This window comes from Osmerus mordax, chromosome 20 (assembly GCF_038355195.1).
Source record: "Osmerus mordax isolate fOsmMor3 chromosome 20, fOsmMor3.pri, whole genome shotgun sequence".
Classification (NCBI taxonomy): domain Eukaryota; kingdom Metazoa; phylum Chordata; class Actinopteri; order Osmeriformes; family Osmeridae; genus Osmerus; species Osmerus mordax.
In genome coordinates, this window is record NC_090069.1 from 830,592 (window position 1) to 844,943 (window position 14,352).

At 50.9% G+C, this 14,352-nt stretch overlaps 2 protein-coding genes across 2 annotated transcripts; both read right to left on the reverse strand.

Moving 5' to 3' along the window:
- LOC136964165 (AN1-type zinc finger protein 5-like) lies at positions 1-4,152 on the reverse strand. The gene is made up of 6 exons (XM_067258151.1): positions 3,994-4,152; positions 1,550-1,728; positions 1,339-1,441; positions 1,026-1,138; positions 628-756; positions 1-437 (listed from the first exon to the last, which is right to left on the reverse strand). Exons 2-6 carry the CDS (start codon positions 1,704-1,706, stop codon positions 289-291), a joined length of 651 nt encoding a protein of 216 aa, XP_067114252.1. The 5' UTR covers positions 1,707-1,728; positions 3,994-4,152; the 3' UTR covers positions 1-288.
- Positions 4,153-4,677: 525 nt separating this feature from the next.
- smc5 (structural maintenance of chromosomes 5) lies at positions 4,678-14,213 on the reverse strand. Its single transcript, XM_067258142.1, has 24 exons — positions 14,044-14,213; positions 13,366-13,507; positions 12,958-13,010; positions 12,636-12,798; positions 12,404-12,538; positions 12,045-12,185; positions 11,622-11,783; positions 11,369-11,440; positions 10,933-11,188; positions 10,364-10,518; positions 10,117-10,235; positions 9,831-9,920; positions 9,527-9,659; positions 8,792-8,965; positions 8,487-8,656; positions 8,267-8,390; positions 7,866-7,988; positions 7,645-7,773; positions 7,448-7,543; positions 7,184-7,288; positions 6,634-6,753; positions 6,287-6,466; positions 5,268-5,363; positions 4,678-5,124 (listed from the first exon to the last, which is right to left on the reverse strand). Exons 1-24 carry the CDS (start codon positions 14,211-14,213, stop codon positions 4,987-4,989), a joined length of 3,246 nt encoding a protein of 1,081 aa, XP_067114243.1. The 3' UTR covers positions 4,678-4,986.
- Between the last annotated feature and the right edge of the window lie 139 nt (positions 14,214-14,352).

The following is a 14,352-nucleotide window of genomic DNA, read 5'->3' on the forward strand; positions in this document are numbered from 1 at the left end:
AAAAAACTGTTGCCTACATCGCATAATCTTTTTAAAACATTCGTAAATCGCCATTTTTTTGTCAGCAAAAAAAAAAAAGCTAGATGTGATCGTTCATGCACTGTAGAACAGGATAACACACCCCCCTCCCCCCCGACCAGTCTTGTTCCCCGACCCACCAACGGTCATTTAAAAAATCTAGTCCTTTAGAAAACGCAGGTTGAGAGCGAGTCCATGTTTGTTCCAGGCCAGTGAAGCTGCAGCCTGCTGAGGGTGAGAGCTTCGTGGAGGAGACACACACACAGAGTCTTATATTCTCTGGATCTTGTCTGCCACCACCACTGGGTTCTCCTTGCGGATCTTGGCGGCCGCCTCGGCCTTGTAGTCGTAGGGACAGCTGTGCTTGTCAGAGTACCGGTGCAGCCCGCAGAACAGGTTACCACAGCGACAATCAAACCCTAGGGAGGGAGGACAGACTGTCAGACACTTTGTGTCACACACACACACACACAACATAGTTCTGCAGAGCAGTTAGAGAGAGGGGTTCCTGGGGGCAGGAGAGCAGAGGCAGCAGGATAACAGAGGCAGCAGGGGAGCAGAGGCAGAAGAGCAGCAGAGGCAGGGCAGCTGTCAGGACGCAGGTCTCACCTGTCAGGCCGACCTTCTTGCGGCACATGAAGCACCTGTTCTTCTTGGGTTTGGTGGGCTCAAGGGGGCGGGGCTCCTCGCTGCCCGACCCCCCGGGGGGGGGGGCCGACGCCGTGGGCTGGGTCACTACTGGACACACACACACACACACACACACAGTCAGAGCACTGAGACAACATCTAGCACTCCAATCTCACTCACACACACTGTACCACAACATCGTGTTCTAGTGCAGCCATCTGATCTGGTCTTCCACACACACACACCATCTAGCCACACACACACACTGAACCACACAATTTACCCCTCTAATCTCACACACACACACACACACACTCTTCCCTCCCATGTAAGAGCAGAGATTCCAACATGGCCGCCGGCTCCTTTGTGGCACTCACCAGGTCCTGCCAGCTCTGCTGCGGGCGACGATGCCTCGTCCTCACAGGAAATACTCATCTCCGTCATCTGCTGGGTGACAGGAAGTGATGCGGCAGCCGCAGCGGCAGCTCCACTAGAGGGCGGAGAGAGAGAGAGAGACGTTTAACCCAACGGTCCCCTTCCTGACAGGAAAGCTAGTCTGAGACCAGGAGGGCCATGCTGGGGACCCCAGCGCAGGGAGCAAACTAGGGGCCCAACTCTAAACATATCCCCGTCACCCTTCCCTACCACCAACTGCCCTCACCCACCCTCCCGGCGGCCTCCCCCTCTCACCTGGCGGCCTCTGCAGCAGCAGCAGCCACGGCGTTGTTCAGGGTGGCCTCTATTCTCTGGAAGGCTGCGGCCTCGGCCGTGGGGCTGCTGGACACGCTGCCACCTGGTGGACAAACACCTGTAGTTCAGCTACAAGCACTTCAGAAAAGGATATTCAGCATAAATAATATCTACAAAGGGAGCAGGGCATGTGGGGGCCGGGGGGTCTCACCCATGGCACTGAGGGGGCTCACGCCCCCGTTGTTCTGTCTGGTCAGGTGCTCCTTGTAGCACACCGAGCACATGCCGCTGGTCCGGGGGTTGCCGTAGAAACCGCAGCCCATGGTGCAGAGCATGGGCACTTGGCTCTGATTGGTCTCCTGGGCCATCTCTGCTAGGTGGTGACTAGTCCTGGACACAAACACACAACCAGGAAGTAGCGTTACAAACCGAAAAAAAGGAGAAGGGGGGAGAGAGATAAACTCAACATTCACAGACAGAAGTCCTCTATGCAGTCAGAAAGGGAAGTCACCCAGTGATGAATGAGCAGTGAAGTTATACGTGATTACAGACAGACATTAAAACTCTGTCCCGAGTAGGACGGTGGTCTAATAATCGCCAGGCAGTGCTGGCAGCGATCTCCGAGGATCACACAAATCTATTCATGTTCAACTCGGCTGAACCCGCTCACCCAGGTTGCCGTATCACAGGGCCTGTTTACCGCAACACCGTACAGTTAACTTTCAGTTGGAACTTCACGTTTGCGTTTGATAAGAGGAACTACGCTTTGATAGGTCAGTCGCCACCGTTAACTGTGTTTTTATAGGCTACAGCGTCAACAGATAAGATAGGTTTTAGGTACGTTTTTTGGGGGGGGTGGGTGGGGGGGGGGGAGAGATGCGCAAACAGACTTCTTAAATCATTAATCGCGACGGGGACGAGAGGGAACGAGTCACCCTGGTTACCTCACCGGCTCGTTATCACAGTAGAAGACAAACACGACGGCAAGGTAAGAGACACCGGTATAGAGCGGCAAAACGTTCTGTTCAGATAATTACTCTTGATACCAGCCGCACAAAGACTGGCATTGTACGCGCACATGCGAGACTGACATGCCTTTCAGCTTTCAACAGTGCGGGTTGACAACCCAGAACTACCTAAAAAACGAGGCCCTTTAACGGGGCACACGTCTTTGACATTCACAAGGGGGCACCCAGCCGAGGAACTGTACACAACAGACTCAAGTCAACACGCCAGGCCACGCTTTCTAGTTAAGTGCGTCAGAGTCTTTCCCTGGAAAGGCTCAGCGAGCTGCCCCGTCACGTGTACGCCTGCTGACTGCGGCGTTCCTTGCTGCCTCGGTCTCACATGGACTTGGCGTATTAGCTTCCACCCTGTCACAAGGGTGCAATGTGACACGCTGATCTCAAAGGCACACTCACACAACCTCGCGAGCTGCCTTGGTCGGGGCAGAACATGGCTGGGTGTGGGATGCGGTGGCTGCTATTTATAGGCGAACCTGGAACCCCGTGAAGGTTCGGGTTACATCACATTAAGCAGCACGGAACTGTATAAATCAGAGATGGGTGGGCTCGTTCGTTGTTTACTTCGCACGAAGACAAGGGCTACTCCCAATGAGAGTAACGGGTATAAAACACGTCTAACCCAACTAGCTCTACCTGTCAAACACAAAGCGTTCAAACACAATCCACATAAACTGACCAGAGTTGACGATTAGTCAACGTTAGTGACCAAGACATCCGGTTGTCCATTTCCACAAAACATGTCCATATAAAGGTAACTAGCTACTAGCAGGGTCGTCGACATTGACAAACAAACCGTGTCAGTGGAGGAGAAGGGCCTAGTCCAACTACTGTATGGCTCTTTAAATCCACTGTGTCATGCTAGGCTAGCTAGACACATTCGCAAACACTACTACCCCGAATTCGTCGTTAAAAGATGGACTGGGGCTTACTTCGACAATGCTAGCTACTCCCAACGTTAGATTGCCTGAAAATAACGAATTTGTTGGACAGTTTATTCGGGAGGCAACGTTAGCGTGTGTGATTTGGTCTGGTTAGCTTAAGGACGAGCTAGCCGTACTGTAGCTAGCTAGCGCTTTGTCTGGTTGTTCTTTGTTCACGGCTATAGTCGTTATTCTTCCTGTTGTTTACAACAAAAAGTTGACACGTATGATACACCGTAATGGTTAGCAACGAACCTTGAGACCAACATCACAAAACATTTAGGATCATTATTTTAACTTTCGCTGTATAACGACGTTATCTAGCCATCTATAGCTAGCTCGCCAAGAAAGATTCTTAAAACAACAGCTTGCTAGTGCTAGCCCCTAGCACTAGCAAGCTAGCTTACGTTGTTAGAATTGAGTGAGGATGCCTCGGGCTATTTAAGGAAATTAGTTCCAAAGTAACTTTTATGGGTTATTCACATACACAAATCAAATAATGGATTTCAAAAACAGCGTAGCATCAACGGACCTTAGAGTTCAGTAAAGGCTTGCGACATGCTATTGCTCGGAAACGTTTCACCCAGCAAGTGATGTAAGCTAGTTGAATGTTGCCCATGTTAGCTACTAGGCTACATAGCGAATGTCCGTAGCCACTGTAGATAAAAAAAAAAAAAAAAAGTTAGTTCGCTTGTAATCTCAATTCTTACCTTTAATTAATGTTGATTACACAGCACTGTAGCAAATAGTTTTTGCTCTATAGTGGATTCGTCTCTGGAACCTAAACTCCTGGAATCTCCCTTTATTAATGGTAGCTATAAATATATTGAAGGGCTGAGAGGCCGAGGGCTTATCCCACCAGCTGTCTAGCTGCGCTACTGTCTGTTGTCCATAGACTGCTTTTGTTGCCGTCTTTTTCTAGGAGGAGTGGCAACTACACGTCACGGAAAGTGTGACCCTCCTATAGGACGGGATTCGGGGGGGGGGGCAGTGTTGCTGGAGTGTGCCCATCTCGGGTAACCGGTCTACAAACCGACGTGTCCACAGATCGCTACGGATACGATGCACATGCATTATTTGGAAATCAGCGAATTTGAGTTGTCAACACGTAACTTTTATCTTTTGTCACCTGCCATCTGTTTACTTTCGGAGATGGGACACGATGCACCAAAACACCAGTAAGTCATTTCACTAGGCTGCTTGGGTAATAGGTTGGGTAATAGTTACTTCGTGTCGGTGTCTCCGCCAGATTGTTTATCTCTAGACTGTTGGTGATCGTGGGCACGCAGAGATACGGGTTTATCGAGACAGTCAGGGGTCAAAACGGATATCCACATTTTTCTGAAATGTACTTAAATGAAATTGAACGAAACTTACAATAAATGTATTGGAGGTCCAAAACAAAGGACAATCGTTTATTTTAAAGTGCACATAGAAAACTAGAGCAAATTGAGGTGCCCTTTTTTTAATAACAAATAAAACACAATATTCAAACTTTAATGTGAGCAGTATTCAAATGTTGTAAAAGAAACAAAAAGTCAACAGAAAAGGATAAACAACCAACTCCAGAAAGACGGAAATATTTTTTACCGACTGTCACTTTTTTTTGGTGTCTGAACTGTTTGAGGAAGTTTGACTGGTCTTCATTGGAGAGTGTGCAGGGTAGGAGGCAGATCTGCAGTCACTGTTGAGGCAGTGGAGGGTCAGGGGTTGGACTGCTTGCGCCGGAGCGCCCGCCTGATGAAGGCTCTGTGGTCGTATCTGTTTGGAGGGAGCATCCGAGGACCGTTGTACACGGTCAGGATGGTCATCTCATCTGCATAGTTCAAGTTCTGTAGGAGCTGGAAACACACACACACACACACACACACACACACACACACACATTATGGTACTGACTCCTGAGAAAGCACACATGGTCACTGGTCTCTCATTCCCACTCTCTCTCACACACACACACACACACACTCTCTCTTTCTCTCACCTTTGGCGTGATAAAGAAGTACTGTGAGGTGGTTCCTCTGCATGCTGTCCGCACCACAATATCAAACACTCTCCTCTCGTTCACAGGATCCATACCCTGGAGAAGAACAATCATCATTTATCCAGCAGAACCTTTTATCCTTTATTCATCAGTAACGGGGGGATTTCAACCTTTTTGATCTACAGTTGAATGCTCTAACCACTGAGCTATACCCATGGTTCATCCTAGGGTATGGAAGATATGATATTCATCTGTGGGTGGTGCCTGTGTGTGTGTGTGTGTGTGTGTGTGTGTGTGTGTGTGTGTGTGTGTGTGTGTGTGCTGGAGATACATGACGACATGGTTGTGCGCTAAAGATACACGACTGCCTTAAGGCAAAACTGTAGATGCCAGATCCACCCACAGTGTTGGGCACAGGGGGCAGGGGTGGGTGTGTGTTGCCTAGGGGAATGCTGGGTATAAGAGTGTAGTTGGTATAATCCCTGGCATGACTAAGATGATGGTGTAATAGTAATATAACGTATTCATTTAGCTCTTTCAACTGAAGCGATGTTCACTGGAGGATCTGAACTAGCGACCTCTTGATCTGCAGCCAAATGATCTACCCAAGAGCTATACCCATCCTCTGTTTGTGTGTTCTCCACCTGGTTGATGTGTGTGTGTGTTCCTGGATTATGTGTGTGTTCCCCAGCTGGTTGATGTGTGTGTGTGTGTTCCTGGATTATGTGTGTGTTCCCCAGCTGGTTGATGTGTGTGTGTTCCTGGATGATGTGTGTGTGTGTTCCCCACCTTGTTGATGTGTGTGTTCCTGGATGATGTGTGTGTGTGTGTGTGTTCCCCACCTGGTTGATGTGTGTGTGTTCCTGGATGATGTGTGTGTGTGTGTTCCTGGATGATGTGTGTGTGTGTTCCCCACCTGGTTGATGTGTGTGTGTGTTCCTGGATGATGTGTGTGTGTGTTCCTGGTTGATGTGTGTGTGTGTGTTCCTGGATGATGTGTGTGTGTGTGTGTTCCCCACCTGGTTGATCTCGTCCACCACCCTGAAGGGGCAGCGGTTGAGGTCCTGCAGGGCCATGAGGTACAGCATGGTGGAGACGCTGCGCTCCCCTCCGCTCTGGTGGTGCGCCGTGAGCTCGTGCAGCTGGGTGCTGCTGCGGAACTTCACCCTGATACGGATCCCGTACTTATCATACTCCTCCTGCAGGGGGCAGTCACAGCTGGGGTGAGGAACTGTGTGTGTGTGTGCGTACAGCATGTGTGTGTGCGTACTGCATGTGTGTGTGTGTGTGTGCGTGCAGCATGTGTGTGCGTACAGCATGTGTGTGTGCGTACAGCATGTGTGTGTGCGTGTGTGTACGTGTGTACCTCGTTCTCAGAGTGCAGGTCCACCTCGCCAGCACACTGCATGGAACGGAAGAAATCACTGAACCTCTCGTTGATCTGCTCCACCAGCTGCTTCAGAGGGTTCAGCCAGCGCTCCTTCGCCTGCGCACACACACACACACACACACACACACACACACACACACACACACACACACACACACACACATTCCATGTTAGTAAATAAGTTAGACCCAGCACTGTCTAGTAATAATGTTTTCATTTGGGAGACACTTTTACCCAAAGGTATCTGTGTGTACCTCTGAGATGGTCTGTCTGTAGGTGTGTGTACCTCTGAGATAGTCTGTCTGTAGGTGTGTGTGTGTACCTCTGAGATGGTCTGTCTGTAGGTGTGTGTGAGTACCTCTGAGATAGTCTGTCTGTAGGTGTGTGTGTGTGTACCTCTGAGATGGTCTGTCTGTAGGTGTGTGTGTGTGTGTGTGTACCTCTGAGATGGTCTGTCTGTAGGTGTGTGTGTGTGTGTGTGTGTACCTCTGAGATGGTCTGTCTGTAGGTGTGTGTGTGTGTGTACCTCTGAGATGGTCTGTCTGTAGGTGTCCAGGGAGCTGCTTGTCTCGGTCAGCTCTGCCTCCAGAGTCCTGATTTCCTGCTCTCTCCTGTTGTACTCATCCACCACCTGGAGGTCAGGGGTCAGGATCAGGGGACTGACACACAGGCAGACAGACAGGACAGACACACACAGACAGGACAGACACACACAGACAGGACAGACACACACAGACAGGACAGACACACACAGGCAGACAGACAGGACATTCAGGACAGACAGACTTACGTTCTCGCTGAGGCCGGTGAAGCAGTCTGCCCTGGAGCGCTCCTCGTTCAGCATGGCGTCGATCTCGTCCAGGGTCTTGGGCAGCTGGCTGAAGGCCTGCAGCAACACAGCAAGGACTCAGCGTTCATACCAGACAGGGGGGAGTGGGGTTAGATGAGGGGGGTTAGATGAGGGGGGTTAGATGAGGGGGGCCTGACCGTGTGAAGTTCCGGGGGAACCACTGTCTGACCAGGGTCCATGTTGCAGATCTCCCTGGCCCTCCTCATCAGGCCCTTGCATCGCTCCAACAGACGAGTCTTCCTCTGCTCCAGCTGCCCACACGCTTGCTGCACACACACACACACACACATACACACACATAAATACCCGCACAGGCACGAGTGTAAGTGTCTGAGTGTGTGTGTGTGTGTGTCCTGACCTCCATGGCCCGCAGCTCTGCAGATCCCTCCCTGCAGTCGGTCTCCAGCTTGGTCTTCTCAGCCGTCAGGCCCACGGTCTCCAGACACAGGTACACCTTCTCCTGGCTCAGCCTGACCCGCGCCTGCACACAGCACCAACCAGGAACCAGGAAGTGAGTGGAGCGTCTCCAGCCAATCAGGACCATCACCCTGCCCTCTTTGACTTCTGACCCCCTCCGGCTAGCCCAGAGTCAACACACACAGGGCGATACCACGGCGACAGGGACAGTGGACGACTGTTTGGACATCCACAGGACGAAGTGGGCAGTAAGGAAACAGGAAGTGGGCAGTAAGGAAACAGGAAGTGTAAAGTACAGAAATGAAGAAGCAACAGAAAGAGAAGCAGTGAAGCCAGACCTACCTTCATGTGGGTCATGAACTCTGTCACTATGGCAACCTTCTTTTTGTTGACGACAGAGACCATGTCCTGGGTCTCCTGCTCAATCTTCTGGAGATCTACCCCCCCCTGCTCCATCTGCCTCAGGCTACACACACACACACACACACAACATGATACTAGGCTTCTTCTGGATTTTCCTCCACACCCCCACCACACACACCCCACCCCCACACACACACACCTGTCCTGCTTGGTGCTAATCTTCTGCTCCAGCTGTCTCTTCTTGCCCTTCAGATCCGTCAGCTCCTTCTTCTGCACCCGCAGTTCGTTGTCACGGCGATCCAGCGCGTCCGCTCGCTGCTGCATGGCGCTCATCTGGGCGTCGATGGCCTGCATGCTGGACTCGCACACCTGAGGGTCAAAGGTCAACGGAAAAATACTATTATTAAATATCTAAGTAGAAAGATTCATATAAATCTTTCGTGATTCTCCATTGTTGTTGTCCTGGGAGTGGGCAGGGCCTGTGGCGGGTGATTGACAGGTCACCTTGATCTGCTCCTCCAGCTTGCGTTTCTCCTCTGCGTCCACGGCGATGGTGAGGTACTGGGAGGGCCGCACGGCTGAGTTGCTGGTGCTGGTCTTGTTGGAGTACAGGGACTTCTTCACCGTGTATCTCTCCTCGGCCGTGTAGAGCATCTTCAGGTACGGCTCCTCGATCACCTGAGGGGGCAGGGCCAGGCGTCAGACCAGAGCAGGGGTGCACTGTCCTGCAAGTTCTAGAGCAGGGTTCTCCAATCACAATTCAAATGAATGGTTCGTTATCAAGCTCTGTGGAAGCCGGGTAATGACCATTCATTTGAATCAGGTGTGCTGGAGCAGGGAAACATCTAAAACATGCAGGACAGCGGCCCTCGAGGACCAGGATTGGAGGACCCTGTTCTAGAAGTTTCCCTGCTCCAACACACCTGGTTCTAATGACTGGTTGTTACCAGGCTTCTGCTGAGCTTCATAACGACCCGTTCATTCAGGTGTGTTTGAGCAGGGAAACTTCGAGAACAGGGTCCTCCAATCCTGGTCCTCGAGGGCCGCTGTCCTGCATGTTTTAGATGTTTCCCTGCTCCAGCACACCTGATTCAAATGAATGGTCATTACCCGGCTTCCACAGAGCTTGATAACAAACCATTAATTTGAATTGTAAACATGCAGGGCAGGCGGTCCATGAGGACCAGGGTTGAGACCCCCCTGGACTAGTGTGCAGGTGTATATATGGGTGAGCCGTACCGTTTTGATCATGGCTTTGGTCTGTTCGGTTCCCACGGGAACGTCGTGCACCCGGTACTGGTTGACCAGGTAGCTCATCACCTCCTCTGGGGCCTCGAACAGCTCGCGTAGGTACGAGAAGAACCCAAAGTGCCTGCAACACACACACACACAGACTATGGTAAAACTGTCAGGACACCCTTGGAGAGAACAGCCCAAACTGCCAGGCCACACTTGGAGAAAACAGCTCAAAGTGGGGTCAGTAGTTGTGAACGGTGCCAGGTATGAAAACACATGCTCACAGGTAGAACCTAGAGTTCCTCACCTCAGGGACTCGATGGGGCGCGAAGGCGGCCGAAACGCAGCAGACTGGTCCGGGGCGGCTACAGAGTTCACCCTCAGGTTCTGCTTGTCCCTCACCTGAGACACACCACAACAAAACACTGTCAACCTGTGAACCCATGACCTTTCACCCCTTTGCTGTGACCTCACTTCGAGACCAGCAAAGGGGCCTGTTACAACTTTTGGGTCACGCTTTCTTTACAGATGATAACAGGGACATCTCCCCCCCCCCCCCGTGACCCCCTGAACTTTGACCCCTCCGCCGTGACCTCACCTCCTCCATGAACCTCTCCATGTCGTCCTTCCTCTGGAAGACAAAAGCTCGCAGGTCGTTGAAGGAGATGTGGTTCTCAACGTACTTGGCAAAGCGGTTGTCCCTCACGTTAATCTGAGGAACACAGGAAAGTTAGTTATCAGTAGTTAGTTAGCGGCAGCAGTTAGCGGCAGCAGTTAGCGGTATAGGTTAGCGGTATCGGTTAGCGGCAGCGGTTAGCGTCGGCGGTTAGCCTTCCTCACCACCAGCATCATGGGCTCGTAGACGTTGCCGGTGAAGAGAGCCTTGTTCTGCCTCAGCCACTGGATGGCGGTGTGGGTGTCTCTGGACCGGCCGCGGAGTTTCTCCTCCTTCCTGTTCATCATGTCCTCCACGGTGCGCAGCTTGTTCGTCAACACTGGAGGGAGGCAGAAAGAGATCCATGTGTTTGTGTGTGTGTGTGTCTCTGCCTAGTCTGAAAAGCAGCTATGAATCCTAGCCTTGTCTTAGGTGCTTCACTGATAAATCTGGGTGTCTCAGAGGGACCCCCTCCTGATAAGGGACCGTGTGTGTGTGTGTGTGTGTGTGTGTGTGTGTGTGTGTGTGTGTGTGTGTGTGTGAGAAAGACAAGATAGAGGGAGAGAGTGAGGAAAGAGAGAGAGACAGATAGAGGGAGTGAGAGGAAAGAGGGAGAGACAAATAAATAGAGGGAGATAGAGAGGAAAGAGAGAGAGAGACAAATAGATAGAGGGAGAGAGAGACAAATAGATGGAGGGAGAGAGGAAAGAGAGAGGAAAGAGAGAGAGACAGCTGGTACATGCAGGGTCCTCACATCTGTACTCTCCGTTCAGGCTGTCCTTCTCCCGGCGCAGGTCGGCCTTCTCTCCCTCCATCTTGGCCCTCTCCTCCTGGATCCTCCTCAGCTCTGCGTTCACCTCCTCCAGCCGGGGCCCCACGTCGGGCTGGTCCCCCGCACTCGCCAGCTCCTCCTTCAGGCCCTCGATCATGCGCCGCGTGTTGTTGATGCGCTTCTGCCTGTCTGCTTCCACTGTCTGCTTCAGGCTCAGGGCCTGTTTGATATCTTCTATCTGCATAGAGAGACAGCACATTATATTCTGTTCAGGGCCTGTTTGATATCTTCTACCTGCACAGAGGCAGCACATTACAGTACTCTGTATTCATGTTGCCGTCATCCAAAGCCATGCAGAAGTAGTGCATGTAGTAGATAGGAGATGATGAAACCCTGTGAAACAGCTTCTGGTTCTGACCTCCTTGTGCTTCAAGTCCAGCTGATCCTGCTTCGCCTTACACTTCTGAGACGCGTCTCTGATGCCGGCGGTCTGGAGAACAATAACAAAATCAACATCAACACCACCATCACCACCATACACTCCTCAGATCGTGTAACGTAACGTACAGCACGTTCATATAAACACTATGCACACGTCCCTGTCGGGCCCCCCTGATCAGGCCCCCCACTGGTCAGGCCCCCCCCTGGTCAGGCCCCCCTGCCCCTCTCACCTTCTCCTTCATCTGGTTCTCGATGGGTTTGAGCCTGCTGTCGATGTTCTGCACCTTCCTCAGCATGGGAGCTTGCTGCTCCTTCAGGCTCCGCAGCTTCTGCTTGGCCTCCTCGCGCTCCTTCTTCACGCCCTCCAGCTCTGTACGCAGCTCCTCGTACTCCTGCAGGGGGAGGCGTGGTTACATGGGAGTACCCCCACCTCCTGGTGGAGAGGTACCCCCACGCCCTGGACATGCTAAAGTCTACATCTACCCCATACTGAATGAGCACAATATTGTTGTGGTGGTGCTGCTCCACTGTGAGAACCCACCACCCAAGGCTCCACAGTGAGAACCCACCACCCAAGGCTCCACAGTGAGAACCCACCACCCAAGGCTCCACAGTGAGAACCCACCACCCAAGGCTCCACAGTGAGAACCCACCACCCAAGGCTTCTTCCTCTCCAGCATCTTGATCATGTCCAGGTGCCTCTTCTTCTCATAGAAGCGCTCCACGTCATGCTTGTTCCTCTCGTTCCTCTGGCGGGCTTTCTCCAGGAAGCTGGTCTTCTCCTTCACCACGTTCTGACACCAAAACCACACAGTCAAACTCCTGCCAAACAGCGTGCCTCATCTTTATACTTAAAATAACTGGGAAAACTAGACTGGACTACAAGACAATTCATCTACAGAGTATATTACTTTTATTAGCATTATTTTTATATTGTTTGTGTTAATGCGGCCGTTACAATGCCATTTCTAGTACTCCTGGTCTCTACTCTGCTGGTCTCTACTCTGCTCACCTCCATCTCTCTCTCGTGGGTGCGGAAGGACTTGAGTTTACAGTGGAACTCGTACATCTCCGGCGGGCCCACAGACTTCTCTGTGGCCTCCAGCAGCTCGATGTTGCTCATCTTAGCAAACTCCCCGACCTTCTCCTGCACGTATCCAGGGACAGAGAGACACAGAGTCACGCGTGCGGTGACGCCACAACATGAACCGACCTAAACCCTGGAGAGAGACCAGCAGACTCACCTGAGGCAGGAACTGGCAGAGGTTTCCTACTTGGATGTGTAGCGCCTTCACCTCCTCCTCCACGGCCTTCTGGCTGGAGTGCTTCCCGTGCAGCATCCACACAGACTGGTTGTTCTCCACGAAGATATCCCTCTGGATCAGCAGGTTCCCTCCCTCCTTGTACCTGGGCACAGGTGACGCTCAGGTGAATGAGGACGGGACAACAGACGAGGACTGTGTGCCGTTTATTTGGGATTAGGAAATGTTTTCAATCATTTTTTTTTTTAATCTATAGTCTTTCAAGTCGATATTCTGTGTTTCCCTAAGGAGTTAAGAGACGTACAGCTCAATCTGGATGGATCCTTTAGTGCAGCCTCGCTTCACGTACAGCCCAACCTGCCAACACAATAACAGACAGCTTAGTACAGCTACACACAGCAATCTGTCACAGTAACAGACAGTTTAGTACAGCTACACAGTAACAGACAGCTTAGTACAGACACACAGCAATCTGTCAGAATGTACTGACAACTGTACCGTTTACACAGACAGGAAATAAATTACATCAGAATCAGAATAGTGTTTACATGTATAACAATCTATTCAACTATTTATTATAATACATGTATAATATAAAATATTTGATAAATAATAAGACAAACACCACTTGCGTTGTAAAGAGGTGGAGTGTTAATCCTAGATGACACAGTAAGTATCAAAGGTTTGAGAGATCAGAGAGAGGGTGTGTCACCTTGTCGCCTCTGCCCAGAATGGCCGTCTTGCCCGCGAGGCCCAGACATATGGCACACACGATGCTCGACTTGCCCGTTCCGTTGGCACCCACAATCATGTTCAAGTTTGGTCCAGGATACACAATCGTATGATCGTAGGTGCTGGGAGGGAGAGAACGTGAATGTGTGTGTAGCTTGCTAAACGCTAAGCAACGCAGAACACAGAACATATGAACCTGAGACTGGAGTGACAGGATTTATTGATTTATTAGATTTAAATTGGGAATTGATTTGTCTGATCCACACTTTGGAGCAGAGGGTGGCGGTAATGCACCAATAAACTGGATGCTACCCGTCGTCAAAAAGAGAATGAACGCGACTCTGAAATCTGTCAAAGCTAACATGCCTAGCTACATGGGTAGGCTAGCTCTGACTACAATTATAGTGAGTATCTAGAATAGATGAAGTTCCAATGACTTCGAAGTTGTAACACAAAGTTTTGTCTTAACTAATGACAAAGTTTTCACCTAATAAGCCACAGCTGTAATAAACTCAAGCTGCACCAGAGAACCTGCTGGAATATCCGAAGAAGTAGGCTAGCTATAATATTAGTCAAAGTATGCTTGCGCATCTGATTGGGCTAGGTAGCTAGCCTAGCTACCTGATCAGCGGGTTCTAACAGGTTGACCCGTACTTACAGGAAGTTCTCCATGGTGATGCGCAGAATAGACCCCTCCACGAAGTTCTCTGCAGATCCATCCCTGGGCACGTGCGACTCATGAGTACCCGAAGACGGAACAACCCCAGCGTTATCTGAAGTGTGTGCTTTGAGATGACTTATTCGTTTTCGTTTGCTCGCAGCAGCCATGCTAGCTGTCTTGGACGAGTGTTTTGTTGTGATAACACGCAGTCAGTATTGTATCCGGCTGTTCCCGCCGAAGCCAATGGGGTGAATGGCTTGTCGATTGGGGATTGGATGATGGATGTCACGTGTGATTTGACATGTA

What these genes read in the sequence shown, in the direction of transcription:
- LOC136964165 (XM_067258151.1), bottom strand. Translation starts at nt 1,706, where the DNA reads ATGGCCCAGGAGACCAATCAGAGCCAAGTGCCCATGCTCTGCACCATG. An exon ending in GAGCCCCCTCAGTGCCATGG is followed by an intron (nt 1,442 to 1,549) that starts GTGAGACCCCCC and finishes TTTGTCCACCAG; the next exon opens with GTGGCAGCGTGTCCAGCAGC. An exon ending in GCTGCTGCAGAGGCCGCCAG is followed by an intron (nt 1,139 to 1,338) that starts GTGAGAGGGGGA and finishes TCCGCCCTCTAG; the next exon opens with TGGAGCTGCCGCTGCGGCTG.
- smc5 (XM_067258142.1), bottom strand. Translation starts at nt 14,213, where the DNA reads ATGGCTGCTGCGAGCAAACGAAAACGAATAAGTCATCTCAAAGCACAC. An exon ending in ATCACCATGGAGAACTTCCT is followed by an intron (nt 13,508 to 14,043) that starts GTAAGTACGGGT and finishes TCTCCCTCCCAG; the next exon opens with CACCTACGATCATACGATTG. An exon ending in ACAGACAGACCATCTCAGAG is followed by an intron (nt 6,754 to 7,183) that starts GTACACACACAC and finishes GTGTGTGCGCAG; the next exon opens with GCGAAGGAGCGCTGGCTGAA.